Source organism: Falco naumanni, chromosome 2 (genome assembly GCF_017639655.2).
Source record: "Falco naumanni isolate bFalNau1 chromosome 2, bFalNau1.pat, whole genome shotgun sequence".
NCBI classification, from domain to species: Eukaryota; Metazoa; Chordata; class Aves; order Falconiformes; family Falconidae; genus Falco; species Falco naumanni.
Genome location: NC_054055.1, coordinates 19,133,606 through 19,148,060, shown reverse-complemented (window position 1 = coordinate 19,148,060; position 14,455 = coordinate 19,133,606). Strand labels below are relative to the sequence as shown.

Genomic DNA, 14,455 nt, shown 5'->3' with positions numbered 1-14,455 from the left:
TTAGAGTTCACGTCTAGAAAAGCAAACCAAAAAACTTTGTACCAATCCCCCCAACGCTGAGCTAAAACCAAACACTGTAAATAGCTGGTGAACATACCTGTAAGGCGTTGGACAACGGAGCCTTTCATAAGAATGTGCTAATGAATGCTTGCCTCTGCAATGAGGTCCCAGTAGTGAAGTTAGGCACATAAAAAGCAAATATGTGTTCCTTTCTTTCCTTTTTGATGATTGTATTACTCAGCACCATCAGGTATCTGTTCAGCGAAATTAACTACCCTGAAATTGTCATCAGACCAACAAAAGCCACAGGCAGTTATTAAGCTGAGCTTACTGTTGCTATTAAGGCCAAGAATCACCAACGCTGTGGAAAACATAAAAGCAGGAAAAAAAGAAAAGCTATTACATATGACAAGTGTACTTACGGGAGGGTTGTCGCAGCCTTCGGAAGCACAGTCAAGAGCTTAGGGGGAAAACTTACCATCTGTAGTAAGCACTTGGTGGCCCATGGCGAGCTGCTTTGTGGTGCTTTGCTGGGCAGACCCACAGCATCGCAGTCAGCTGTTGCCCTGCTTTCCTTTAAAGCAGCCCAGGGATGGAAGCGGTGCGGCAGCCAGGCAGCCAGGCAGCCTCTCCTCCCTGTTACGGCATGGCCCAAAGCTGTGCAGGCCTCCCTCCTGCCCAGCAGGACTCCTCGAGGCGGGCGTTGTGTGCTGTGTGCTCCCCAAAAGTAGAAGACAAACAGGAGGTGCCAGCATAAATGTTCTCCTCCACACACACACCCCCGTGGGGTAACTGTTGCATGCTGCAGCAAGGCTGGACCATCTTTAAAGTCTTTTTCCTGGCTGCCACTCATGATCTAACACGATAAGTGATTTCCCCTCACCCAGGTGTACCCCTTGTGCATTCAATTCCCTCTTCTACGACAGCCAAGGGGGCCAAGTGTCTGGGGACTTCCTGGGTCATGGGGATCCCAGGACCAAGACCAGGAAATGAGGCGTGCCTTACACCCTGCTATTTTTTGAGCCCTACTGAAGTTTAATAGATACTTAAGATCACACAAAGCCTGCTTCAAGCAGCCCCATTTTCTTCACATATCTAAAAATTAACAGACGCTGGCATAGCTATTTTTCATCTCTCAGAACTGCAGTAAAGGCATCTTCCAAGCCATGAGAGCTAAGTCAGTACCCCCCTCAGTCCATTTAAATTTCAATTGTTCATGTCACAAGCTCCAGCTTCTTCTGCAGGGCTTGGAGCTGCTGTGGCATTTGCAGAAGGTGACCACAGCTTTATGGATCAGATCCTGGTTATTTTGATAAGAATGAGCCCAGGACTCCATTTTTACTAAATGTTACTCACTCCTCATTCACTGTTCAGAACAGAAACCAGAGGAAAGCACAACTTCCATGTTCTTGCTGCAGCAGATTTCTCTGCCAGGAAAAACATTTTTACACTTTTTTTGGTGTGTTTTAACAGTTGCTATTTCTACATTATCTATTTCTGAGATTATTTCCTGTGGGAAATATTTAATATTTTTAATTTCAATAATAATTTTAGTAACAGTTGCCATTTTCTGCCTATGTTTCTACATTTTGGGATAGAAACAAATTATATGTTCTAAATTCCTCTTCTCATTAGTTTCTCTAGGACAGCTTTTAGGGCAGTTATTTCATACCTTAAAAATTACAGGGGAAGGAACAGAATTTTCTTGTGTTTATGAGACTGATTTTCCATCAACTTACAGGCTATCGCCTGCCTCCTGCATAGTTCACCTCATTCTTCCATTTCCATTTAAAAGTCAAATGCTTCTCTCCCTCATTTAGCTTTCATGTTACTCAGGCTAGGTACCTGGTTATAACTCCTGCTGCTAGCTCTTTTGCATCCAACTAGGCATTATTTTCTTATCAAGAATTGTTGCTGCTTCTTGGCAAATCTGGCCAGACTGAAGAGTACAGGTATGAAAGGCTGTGGAGGCCTTTTCTGCTCCTGTGCCACCGGCACCCTTGCGTTACAAAGTTCCCATTCTGGAAACAGCAATTACTTACATTTTTTGAGGCAATTATTTACACTTTTGTACACAGTGCAGGTGGTGTTAACTGCGCGTACGTGTCTGTGCTGAAACCCGGGAATGAAATTCCTGTCTTGCTGAGATCAGCAGCAGGTTCAACCTTCCTTGACTTGGTAAAGTTAGGATGGCATCTCAAATGTCACCTGTGGCCTTAATCAAGAACACTAATTCAGAATTAGCAAACTCTTTACTTTCAGTCAGGAATAAATACATTTGAGGGATTTCTTTGTGTTGTTTTTTTTTTAAAGAAAGAGGTGGGGTTTTTTAATATATAAACACTGAATTTAAGTAGCTTCTTCAAAGAAGATATTAGATGCTTTTTGCAAGAAGTTTAGCAGAACTGAGAATGGTTTGAGCCAATCCCAATATACGGCATGCTGTTTACTTGTTCAAATTTCATAAAATTCACTCCAAGTTTCTGTTTACCCCTGAAGTGTCTGCAAAGGATGTGAGCCTTATAGAGACAGCGCTGGCTAAACTCGAAAGATTTGTTTTTCGTAACAGTCCTTCCTTAGGTGAAATGTGAGTTGGCTTCTGTTCCCTGCAGCATAGATGTTACATGAGTAATGTATTCACTGTGGAAGCACCTGTTTCCTTCTGGGCTAGTTTCTCTTGTTTTTGCTTAGTTGCAAAGATTCTGTATTTGCAGGTGAATTATTTACATTTTAGAAATACAACAGAGGCAACAGCCAGAGGGGGCAAGCACACTGGTTGTGGCTGCCCAGGCAGAGCCACTGCTGCAGAGAAAAGGACTGTTTTATAAAATTTTATGCTGCCTACTGACCTGGTCACACCAAAGCAAATTTTACCTTGGAACCCTGCCCCTTATTGCCAAGGGCCACGACGACAGAAGAAACGGTCTTAAGGTACCCAGAGATCCTACGTCAAACGCTGCCGGAGAGGTGAGATTTGAAGTTCATGTTTGTAGCTCAAACCCATCGCTAATGTTACAAAACCAAACCCATTAAAAGTTCTGCCTTAAAATAGGCAGAAATTATCCTTTTCAAGAACACATAATGCATTTTAGATTTTCATTCAGATTTTTAATAAATTGTGCCAGTAGAAGCTTTCAAAGGCAATGATATATCAATAAATAACAGTTAAATTGAGTTCCTGAGAAAGAACCTACCACATGAAAGAATGTCAGATAGATGTAAATAACAAAAAATGGCATTACTATATAAAAAAAGCAGTAATACTGAATCTTACATGAACTGTCACAACACAAGCACTGCATACCTCAGAACACTCCTTTCATACAAATGTAAACAAATACACAATCATTTTTGTTTAGTTTAGGCTGATGAATTTATATGTTGTTGCTTAGATATCTAAACAATGGATAGGATAGGATATGCTAAAACATTAAGGAATAATATGTGGAATAATATACGGAAAAAATAATGAAGCTCCAGATTTAAAAATAAAATAAAGCAAAAACACATTAAAGGAGTGTTTTCCTCAAATGTTATTACATCAATCACTTTAAACAGGACTGTTACACTAATCTGAATTAAGGATTTTTGTGTGTGTTTACTTATTTAGTTATATATAATATATATGCAAATATGTATGGCTTAATTACCTTTAGTATTCTGATATCACCTTGAATAATTCTCACTTATACATATAAGAAAAATGTGTATTTTAACATAGTTAAGAATTGATATTTCAAAGTATGCCTATAATTTGACAGAAATGAAGGACTATTGTGCTCCATCACAGCAACATTTTTACCTATAGACAACAGGACAGAATGACCTATGCACAATGCCAACATTTTCAGATGTCAGTGCCTGAAACATTAGGAACCTAAACAGATATACAGCCATGTGTAGGGATCTGACGTCTGGAAAAGCCACGTACCTCCAGGTTCCATAGACATCTGTGGAGATGCACGCCCTCAACATCAGCCTCATCGCACTTGGGATCTCGATGTGTTACAGGAGAACAGCATTCGACATTCTCTTTTGAAGACGTTGAGCTACATCTGTTAGTACTGGTGCTCTGCATTACTGCTAGTATTAAACCACGAACACCGTGCTGCACGCTATGTGAATCAGCCCAATCTAGGCTGTTGCCACAACTCAGCTTTGTAATATTGGTCTTGCTAGTGATCCTTTGTGGGGAAACGTGTGTGCTGATGATATGTGTTTACTAAAATGATCTATTACATCAGACCACAAAATCACTATTCACTTATAACCTTTGCAATCTGTTTTACAAAATTAATATTGGATACAATCATAAGAGGAAACCATCCACACAATACATTATCAACACACGGTTTAAAACGGTCTAATTTTAGACCTTCAGTAAAAACGGATCCACAGGACCTGCCTGTGAATGGCAAGAAAAGGCCATTTCAAATAGAAAAACACTGCTCATGCAACATTCTTCACACACTAGACAATGAAATCACACCCAAATTGTCACTTGCTCACACTTTCTATTATACTCCAATAAGCAGAAGGAAATAAAGCAGCTTTATGTCACAATTTTGAAATGTGGAAAATACATATAATAAACAAAAATCATGGTGCGAATACAATGGCATCAGTAAATTTAGAAAATTAGAGAGCAGTTTTCTTTTTTTCATTTTTCTTTTTTCTTTCTTACATTATTGCACTGAGACCTTTCATCACATGTTCTTCAGCTTTACGCATCTTCCTAAATGTGAAATAAGTGCTATGGATAAAATAAAAATGTAGAAAAGAAGAACAGCAGCACGATTTGTCAAAGTTAATCCCTATAATTTAGTAGGACACACACACACCCCCCCGCTATAAACAAAATATAAGTGCTCTTTATTCATTTAAAAAATAACGCTGACAGTTGCAGAAGACTGTAAATGTTAATCTGAGTAGGGGGATGCTGACCTCAAATAAAAATAGGCCTAGAAATGACAGACTTCTGGCCTTGCAGATTTTGGTGAAGACCAGGATTTCAAGTGTAATTATCAACAAAGTTATTTACAGTAAAACTGACCTGAACTTTCAAGAGTGCCATTTTTAGGACCTGATCCTCCAAGCTTCTGACTCCCCAGGATGCCTCCAACCTCAGCTGAAGTTACACCTTAACAAGCACTGCAGGATCAGCTCCTAAAGGATCAGTTAAAGGCCCTACTGGATTTAGATTAGTCTTACCTGGAGTACTCTATACAATAATTTACACATATACAGGCTGACAAGCTCCAGTCTGATCCACCACACCTTTGTCTTCTACATCAGATTTCTCAGACTGGCCAACTTCCATGCCAGAAGGTTTGGGATACCTGAACGGATACCCATTGTCATCAAAGAACCTTCGGAAAGTAAACTCGTAAAAAGCATGTTCTGTGTGTTTGCTATTGGAAGAGGCTAGTGGATCCCACGTCCTGGTACTGTCACCGCTAGCATCGTTCCAAGGACTTTCTTCTTCAACTGGATCAAAATTTGAAGTGTCCATGGGATGGCTGATCTTTGGAACATAGGGAGCTGGCTGCCTACGGATATCAGTAGAGAAATCCATAGAGTGAAAGAAAGAATGGGCCTTAATATCATCTGCTCCATTTCTTCCGAGCCTGTCCTCAGCAGCACAGCAGAGCTTTGTGATGAGATCACTTGCCTCAGGGCTTAGCTTGATCTGTGAGGGAATGTGCAGTGTGCTTTCCCAATTTATCACCTGGAGGCAAGAAAGGTATTAAACACCTTCTGATCCTGGAAACAGAATACTTCTGATTGTCAACATTAACTGTACAGAAATATACACATAACTAGTCAACTCACAAACTGCATATTTACTTTAGAGGTTCAAGAACCCAATGATCAGATTGCATCAGCTATTAATAATAACTTTAACGAATCAAGAAACATTCTCGGAGAGCAGATAAAAGGAGCAATTCTGGTTTCTGAAAAAAGAAAATTCCTTCCTGAATGGTCCCATAGTCAGATTTGAGAACACAATCAGTTTACACATGACTTCATGGAATGACTTCAAGGAATTGTTTCATTTTGGCTCCAAAATGTAAACGAGGAAAAGTGGTCATGAGATACATCCTTTCTAATAAAAAAAACCACTCACTGCTTGACTTTGAAACACATTGCCAACTGTAATTATCACTGGCATATCAGCTTACTCAAATCTGATAGGTACTCTAAGGAATTTAGATGGATGAACTCGTGCTTAAGAAATCAGAATGCTGCTGAGAAGACTTATAAAACTATGCAGTTGGACAAGTCAGTCCTGGTCTGATACTCAGTATCTTCTTCACTGACTGGCAAAGGATTTACCAAAGGGGATAGGTCTGTGCATGGAGAAAAGGTTAAAATTTTGCTACCACAGATTGGAATTTTGCTTCAACTTACCTTCAGTTGGGTTTCTGTGGGTGTAGGAGCCAGAAAAGGAGGCTGTCCCACTAACATCTCAAAAAGGATCACACCAACACTCCACCAGTCACAAAGCTGAGTGTATCCTGAAAGGCAAGTGAAAAGGTTGTCCTCCACCAGCCAAGGAGAATGTGTATAGAGATACTTGCAATTAAGTATCAAAACATACAGCACAGATTTCTGCCTGTTCTAGACAAACAATTTGTAACCTAAAAATAAAGGACTCCCAATCTAACTTCATCATAAAGTCACTTCTGCTTGCTGACCTAAATTCTATTTTAGTAGAATCTAGTAAAGATGTAATCCTCTTGTCTGGGAATCTTTCTGAAGAAATTTAATTCTCAACAAAAGTAAGTGGTGAAGTCATACGATTAGGAGTTACAGGTTTTTTTGTGCCCTGTTCCACAACTACATCACTACACAGCACAAATTTGACCTCAAACAGTAACAAAAAGGTTTGGCAACTGATGTCCCCCCCAGGTTCAGTGGGGTTTGAAAGTTGCTGAAAGTTTGTAAAGCTGCTGAGAGACACAGCCTGGCTCTAGAAACAGAAGCAAGCCACACATCACTTTCTGAGGAAGTTCCAAGCAGAGGAACAGTTTCAATCACTTAATTGCTGTGACAAGACAAATAAGGTGTATGTTTGAGATCTCTGAAAAGGAATGGAGGATTTAAACACTGAATTCAAAGCAATAGAGATTTGTGTCATTGGAAGATGTAGGGTTCAATGGGAAATCTCTCAGCTTGAGAAAGATCAGGCTTAGGATCTGGCTTGCAAGACAACTTTGAACATCTAACCTCCTTACTACAGTGACCATGTCTGTTCTGCATGGATAGCCACTGAGCACTGTCAAAATACCTCAAGACGAGCTTTTGAATGCCGGGTGTCCGGCATCAATTGTGGAAGACTTTTTGTTGGGTTTCCCCAAGATTCTGGCTGGAACTCTGGAGGACCTGTTTCCACAAGTTTACATCATTCATATTTAAGAGGCCTGCCTGAATCAGTGATTCAGAACCATCAGCTGGCTACTCACTGGTCTATGTAAACTTGCTAGTGGTCATAGTTGTACTCCATGAGTACAGATAACCTACTTTATACTTGGAAAATACCACTGCCAACATCATCTGACACATTTATTAGCAGTCACATTCAAAGGCCTCAGAGTGTAGATATAAACAGATACACAAAGTATGACCACCATCAATGACAGCAATGTGATGCTAAAGGGTGGAGTATGTAGAGAAATTCATTCTCCTTAATCTGAGCTAAGTGCCTGTGGCCTTCAGAATGACAATCTTCGAAAGCAGCAAGCGTATTTAAGGAAAAAAAGGAAAAAAGAAGTTTTTCAAAGCATCAATGTTCACTTAAACAGGAAAAACATACAGGTTATCTACCTTTACGAAGTAGGACTTCAGGAGCAATATAATTTGGGGTTCCAACTAAGGAGTGGGCTAGACATCTCTGATGCTGCTTCTTAGCTCTTTGTTCCAATGTCTTCAGCCTATCTCCACATCTACAATTGGACACATCATCCCAAAGATCACTGGGCTCCATGCTGTCCTGTCTGATATGGCTCCCTTTCAAATGGGAGAGAAAGTTTACATTCATGGTCATAAAACAGCACACAAAGAGAAAAGCATTTATCTAGCTCTAGTTGTGCCATCTTCTACTCTCACTGAAGAACAGCATTTGAACTTTAAACCCAAGGCATTTCCTTCTGCCCTCCCCTTCACAATTGGTTTTCCAAAGCAAGCAAAATATCTCTGTCTCAGCACAAGGAAGCATGCTCCCATATGGGAGATACAGAACAATGGAGTATATTTAGGTTAAGTATATCAATTGCTTATGACCTTTTTGCCAATAGATGCCAATACTCCTCAACGGCACAAACGGAAGAAAGCGTGTGGACTACTTCAAATCTGCAATTAAATTATTTCACCATCAAAATAAACCTTCCAAACAAGTACAAACTGAAAAATTGCTGCTACTGCAGTGGTTAGCCACATTACTGATCAGGAATCGAACAGTATTGGAAACAAAGGACTGGAAACAAACTAAGTGAATGAGTCTGAGAGACGCACACACATTGTATAGTCTTTGTTTGTCAGTGTACACACCACCTCTGTCTTCTGAAGCGGCATTTCTGCCAAGAGGTACGTGTTTGTTTCAAAGTAAGAAATGCAATACCATCACAAATAAAGTCTAAGAACACTACCTTTCTGATAGTATTTTGAATTGTGAGTCCATCTGAATCCAGTGCACAGTCCAAAGTCAGTCAGTTTGATATGCCCATCGAGGTCTATCAGAATATTGTCAGGCTTGATGTCTCGATGAATAAATCCCATTTTGTGCACACTCTCTATAGCCAAAGTGAGCTCTGCAATATAAAATCTAGCCAGACGCTCTGGGAAGACCTCCATCCGAATCAGTAGACTCATCATATCCCCACCAGGGATGTAGTCCATCACAAAGTACAAGTTCTCTTTATCTTGGAAGGAATAATATAGTTTAACCACCCATTCATTGTCTGCCTCAGCAAGTATGTCCCTCTCCGCTTTGACATGAGCCACCTGGTTCCGGTTTAGCACATCTTTCTTTCGCAGAGTCTTCATGGCATACAGGGCATGGGTATCTACTTTGCAGGCCAGGCATACTTCTCCAAATGCACCAATACCCAGAGTCTTGATCTTCACAAACATAGATTTGTCCATTTTGGCTCTTTTAAGTCTGTTATAGTTGGATTCCTTCTGGTAGAGAATCTTCCTCATTTGTTCCTGTTCTGCTTCACAAAGGCCAGCCTTTACAAAGGAAAGCAAACCACAAGAGCTAGTACTGTTACATTCATAGCAAGAGAACAATAAATGAGCATTCCCAAAATGCATTTCTGAGAAAACCAAGAATCAGAAAACACGTATTCGTGAGAGCTATCTCGTCTGTCTGTTGAGGTATTTCTGAAATACTGGCAAATTCACTGTGCCCAAACCTGTTACCTGAATTTGCCATATATGAGATTGGTCTGCCTTTCTCATTTGACTGAATGAACAGACATGGGGCAATACTGTCAGAGAGGAGAATACAATATCACAAACCTGATCATGGGATTTGGTTTACACCTTTCAAATATCCCTTTTGCCACTGCACTCCACTATATGTATGCGTACTGCAGTACAGCTTAACTTAAACTGAAACATAAACCTAGATGCAGCAGTCCATTTGTTCATGAACGGTTTTCCAGGGGAACTCACGTTAACAGCTCCTACCCCGAGTGCTGTTTGACTGTTTGACTCTTGGTCTGTTGGTTTTTGTGTTGTAATTAAGAAGCTTGTTTTGACCTACATATTCTCAAGTACCTTGGGAACCATCTTCTTTCGAAACTGTTTTTCTTCCTCTGCTATATACAGCCTCTACTCTTGAGGTCTGCAGATCTCCTGACCACCTGTTCTATAAATTTCTCCCTTTTCACTCCCCAAATATCTGCATATAACCCTCAGGTCTGGCCTCTCCTCAGCCCCTGCAGCCCAGACCCTGGTGCTACTTCCCCTCTAAATGTATTATTTTCCCTGCGCGCCTAAGCTGTAAAAAAGCTGGCTTGTCTACCTCCCATCCCCAGAGAGCTGCCAAGTAACTGTAAGCAACGTTTCATATGGCTGTGAGGAGAGACCTCCTGAAAAAGAGAGAAGCAGCAGTATTGAACCAGACTTTCCCCACCTTTCAAGACAGAGCCCACATGCTGCTAACTCTGCCATCTTCAGTGCCTGTCCCTCTCCTGACGGCCTCTGGTGGCCTCCGCCAGCAGAAACCCCTGGGCTGATCCCCAGGATACACAGACAATGCATCCTCTGCAGCATGCCCCTTTCTTTCTGCATATCCCATTTCCAAAATCCTGAATTAACTGGCATCAACTGAAGCACCCTGAGAGGAAGATTATTTCCTGGTGAGAAGCAGCAATGGGGAGGAGGGTGGAGGGAGCTGAAGTTGACTGATTAGCAGCCTAGAGACCCAAGCATATGCCCACAGGGCTGCTTCTTAGATGGATTTAATTTCATGTCTGTAGTCTAGGTCTTTAAAGATGAATGTGGGCAGCCAGACTATGCAGTGAGATCCCTGCAGTATAAAAATGAAATCTGTATGAATAAAGGATGGAAGAGGTCTGCAGAAACTTGCAAAACAGGTAGGATGAATTTTCAGACTGAACGTAACAGCCAAATCGAAACAAGTAACACTGTTTTTAAAATGTAAGGCAAGTACATCAACCCATAATAAAGGAAGTGTTTATTGTTTTAAGGTAAAATAATTAGTGTGCTGTGTTCTTGGTTAATTCTAGAATAATGTGATGTTCAGCTAGCCAAAATCTCCTGTGTTATTCCAGCCAGTGATGAGGTTGCTAGGGGAAGGAGTTGTTTTTGTTTATAGCTGAATTATCTCTGAGTTATGAAGTGAGGGAAAGCTGAAGAGTCAGAACAGAACTAATGCAATTAGCTGCTTTTTGACTTCTCCAGAGATCACTCCCTATCTCAATCTCAGGAAAATATTCACAAAATTCAACCAATGCAACACAATCTGTATTTGCAGTGAGGAGAAACTATTAACTGCCACTAAAATGGCAACCTTTCAAGAGATTTTAGAAGCATATTGGTTTAATTTTAATCTCAACAAACAAACTGCTGAGTTTTCTGGAGCAACATGAACATCAAATTAATTAACTCTGGAAATTGACTGTGCTTGGGAAGATCGGGTAGTTAATTATTATCCAATATGAGTTAATAATAGCTTTCCTTAGAGTTTATCCTTAAATACAAAAGTAGACTAGTCATATTCTAGTCACGCCTGGGAAAAAAACCCGTCTTCTACGTTTAAAAATTAAAACCAAAACTGCCACAGCAACCACCAGAACTTGGCAGCTTTGTTTTAAGCAGCCGCATCAGTGAATCAGCTTAGGTTTGAGAGCTACAGTTAGGCATGAAAAAAGCTTGCTCACTCAAAGTGCACCTCCCTGAGACCTGCTTCTAGAACAAGTTCCAGCAAGGGTCCCAAGATCAGCTCAAGCTGGCCAAGACATGATTACTTGCATGATATTATTACTTACATGTGGGCAACAAACAACTTCTAGTTAAGTATTCCATACTTATCTGAAAATATGGCACAGTGAATACACTGCCAAGTTGAACCACGGCTTTGGTGAATGCGGGCTATCATGGAACAGGAAGGAAAAACTGGAGCAACAGGAAAACATTTCTCAGAGTTTTGCAAGACCTGCCAAAGTATTGTCAGAGGTGTCTCAGCCTCAAAACTGACTTCTAAGTTCCTGCCTAAGCAAACCTAATACTTTCCTGCTTTTCTGGTACGAAGATATGTTATTTCACATCTCAGGCTTTTCAAACAGCCTCCCAGACCTGCATCCACGCTTCTAAGCAAAAATAGGGGTGTTGGATACCTACTACTTCCAGTGGAGTCTGCCTTTATAAATTTTTAGACTGATTAAAACCAGTAATAATCAATTAAACCCCCATTAGCTTTTATTATGACAAAATAAAGGTAATTACTTTAGCCATTTCTTGCTCCAATTGTAGTCTTCTGTTAATTTTCTGCTGATAGGTCTTTATGACATTTTCTACATGTTGCTCCATGTAGAACTTGAAGGCAAAAGGTGAGTAGCTCTTTATTCGGGATTCTCGCTTTTCCTCATCTTTGCCATTCTTTCGCACTGGCACCGGAGATGTCTGAATCTGCTTTTTATCCTTGCTTGGTTTTTCAGCTTTAGTGTTCTTGCTGCTTTTATCATTTCGCTCACTGTTCTCCTCAGCCTTATTGCACGTTGAATTGGGGACTACACGGAGGGTCTGCTCTACACCCATGCATAAGCAGTTGACATCAAACTGCTCAGAGTTACCGGGAAGTAACAAATGCTTGGGATACGGTGGTGGTGGACACCGAAGTTCCTGGTTACTGTAATCCACATCTAGTTGATAGGCATTAGCTGCTCCAACAGGTGGCACATGCTGCTCAATTATCTCCAAGCCATCCACAGCCGGTGTCTGTGCAGGTAACCAACCAGGATGGGAAGGTCCCACCGCAGTCTGAGGCTCAGGTCTCATCACTCGCATGCTCTTCACTGGCTGGAGAATATGAGCAGACGTGACTGCTGTTATTGTATTTGGAGAAGTAATTGAAGGATCAGGTTTTCCTGGAGGAACCTGTCTTATAGACACTGTCACTTGTGGCTGTTGCTGGTGGCTGTTGAAGGAGTTTGTTCGGCTTGGCACTGTGGCATCGGGTCTGAAGGATACATGTTGCCGTGGAGATGTCTCTATTCCTGGATTTTGTAAGGAATCTCGGCGTGATGGCGTTGCTGCCTGCCACTGCTGAACTTGAGGATTATTCATGTCATAGAGGTCCATGTTTAGGCTATTTCTAGATGGCGTTAATAGATTTTGTGGTGGACTGTCTGAAAAGTCATTAGCAAAGGCTGGACCTCTGGATATCACATGCATTTGATGAGAGGAAGGACTTGTCTGTTTATGATGAGAATGTGACATATACAGGCTTGCCGGTGCCTGCTGAAATGCATGACCTGAATTATTCTGGACAACTGCCCCTTTATTTGGGAGATTGTTGTATCCTCCTTCCTGCTGCATCTTGTTCTGGAAAGATGGACTACGCTGAACACCATACCCCATAGGTTCTCCCTGCACCATCATGTGCTGCCTACTGTAATGTTGGCTGTTGGAGCCATGGGACACCTGCAGCTGCAAGGCTTGACTACTGTGATTAGCCACTGGATAATTAATCACAGAAGTCTCAATATTTGCAGGGTATGTTTTCTGCTGATGGCTTGTTGGTGTGCTGTGAGTGCCTACTCCAGAAGGTCGCTGTACAGGAGCATTCATAGCTGTAGACTGTGAAGTAGAGATTAAATAGTCCATGTATGGCCTTGGAACTTCAGTTAGCATATTTGCACCTTCTGCTCCAAAGCCTGTCCCTTCATAGGCTGCATTACTGATCTGATGGTAGGATGGAAAAGATTCATTTGATCCTTCAAAGCTCGGCCTGCGGGTTACATTATTGGGCACAATACCCTTTCCTTTATAAAAGAACACAGAAGAATGTTAGGAAACAATTCAGGTGAACCCATTACTTTGCATTACTCATCCATCTATACATACATACATACATACATACACACATGCACACTGTGTAGGGAGTATGTATTACAAAAACACCTTCCAAAACCTAAATTAAGCACTCTGAACATTTAAAGTTATAGGTGCCAAGTATTACTACTGATAACGAGCTACAGGCCACAACACTGCTCATGCCAGGAATCATCTGAGAGTCCTAACAAATTATGAAAATAGAAGCACAAATTCCTCAACTATGAAATCATCAGATTACACTATAGCCTGGTTTTTAAAGCTGGACCAGTATTACCAGTCATTACTCGCAGACAGAAGGAAGCTACAGAACAGAGGGTTAAGTACAGCACCAACAGAAGAAAAATAGCTCCCAGAAGGACTGTCAGTACTACTTGAAGTCAACATTATTATAAGCTACTAGGTCACCACATTGTCCACATCTGTATAGTGCGCTCACTGCTCATGTTGGGGATCTGCTTACATTTCTCAATTCCATCTTTCTCCTCAAAAATCCTTGTTTCCCCTTCCTTCACTTGCAACAAAACCATCATAACAGTTGTCCTGTGTTCTTTCCAATGTGTTGGACATAGAGCATCCCCTCATCTTACTCATCTTCCATCTGTTTGGGAGGCAAACCTTTCAGAGTGTCAACATGTTAATCTTAGTTTGAAGAATGTGCAGAGACAAGATACCAGCATTCCTGTATTGGAAGTGTTAATGGCACTTTTCATCAGTTTTTTGATCTGAGGACAAACTGCAGGTGTATAAAGCACTGGCTGTGCTAAAGACAAGGTGATACTCAGTGCCGTCGTTATTTTGTTTCCCTTCTGGTTCTTCAGCTTTCACAAATGACAGGACTTGGCCCATTTATGCCTAAACAATTTCATTG

The 14,455-nt window shown here is 41.0% G+C and overlaps 1 protein-coding gene across 1 annotated transcript in view; it reads right to left on the bottom strand.

Moving 5' to 3' along the window:
- Window positions 1-3,086: 3,086 nt before the first annotated feature.
- The window catches only part of LATS2 (large tumor suppressor kinase 2), a 49,271-nt gene continuing 37,902 nt past the window's right edge, over window positions 3,087-14,455 (bottom strand). Inside the window, exons 4-8 of the mRNA XM_040583502.1 lie at window positions 11,977-13,514; window positions 8,649-9,231; window positions 7,828-8,010; window positions 6,412-6,518; window positions 3,087-5,728 (exon numbers count right to left, since the gene is read on the bottom strand). Of these exons, the coding sequence (XP_040439436.1) occupies window positions 5,234-5,728; window positions 6,412-6,518; window positions 7,828-8,010; window positions 8,649-9,231; window positions 11,977-13,514 (2,906 nt within the window). The 3' untranslated portion in view covers window positions 3,087-5,233. The remainder of the gene's footprint in view (window positions 5,729-6,411; window positions 6,519-7,827; window positions 8,011-8,648; window positions 9,232-11,976; window positions 13,515-14,455) is intronic.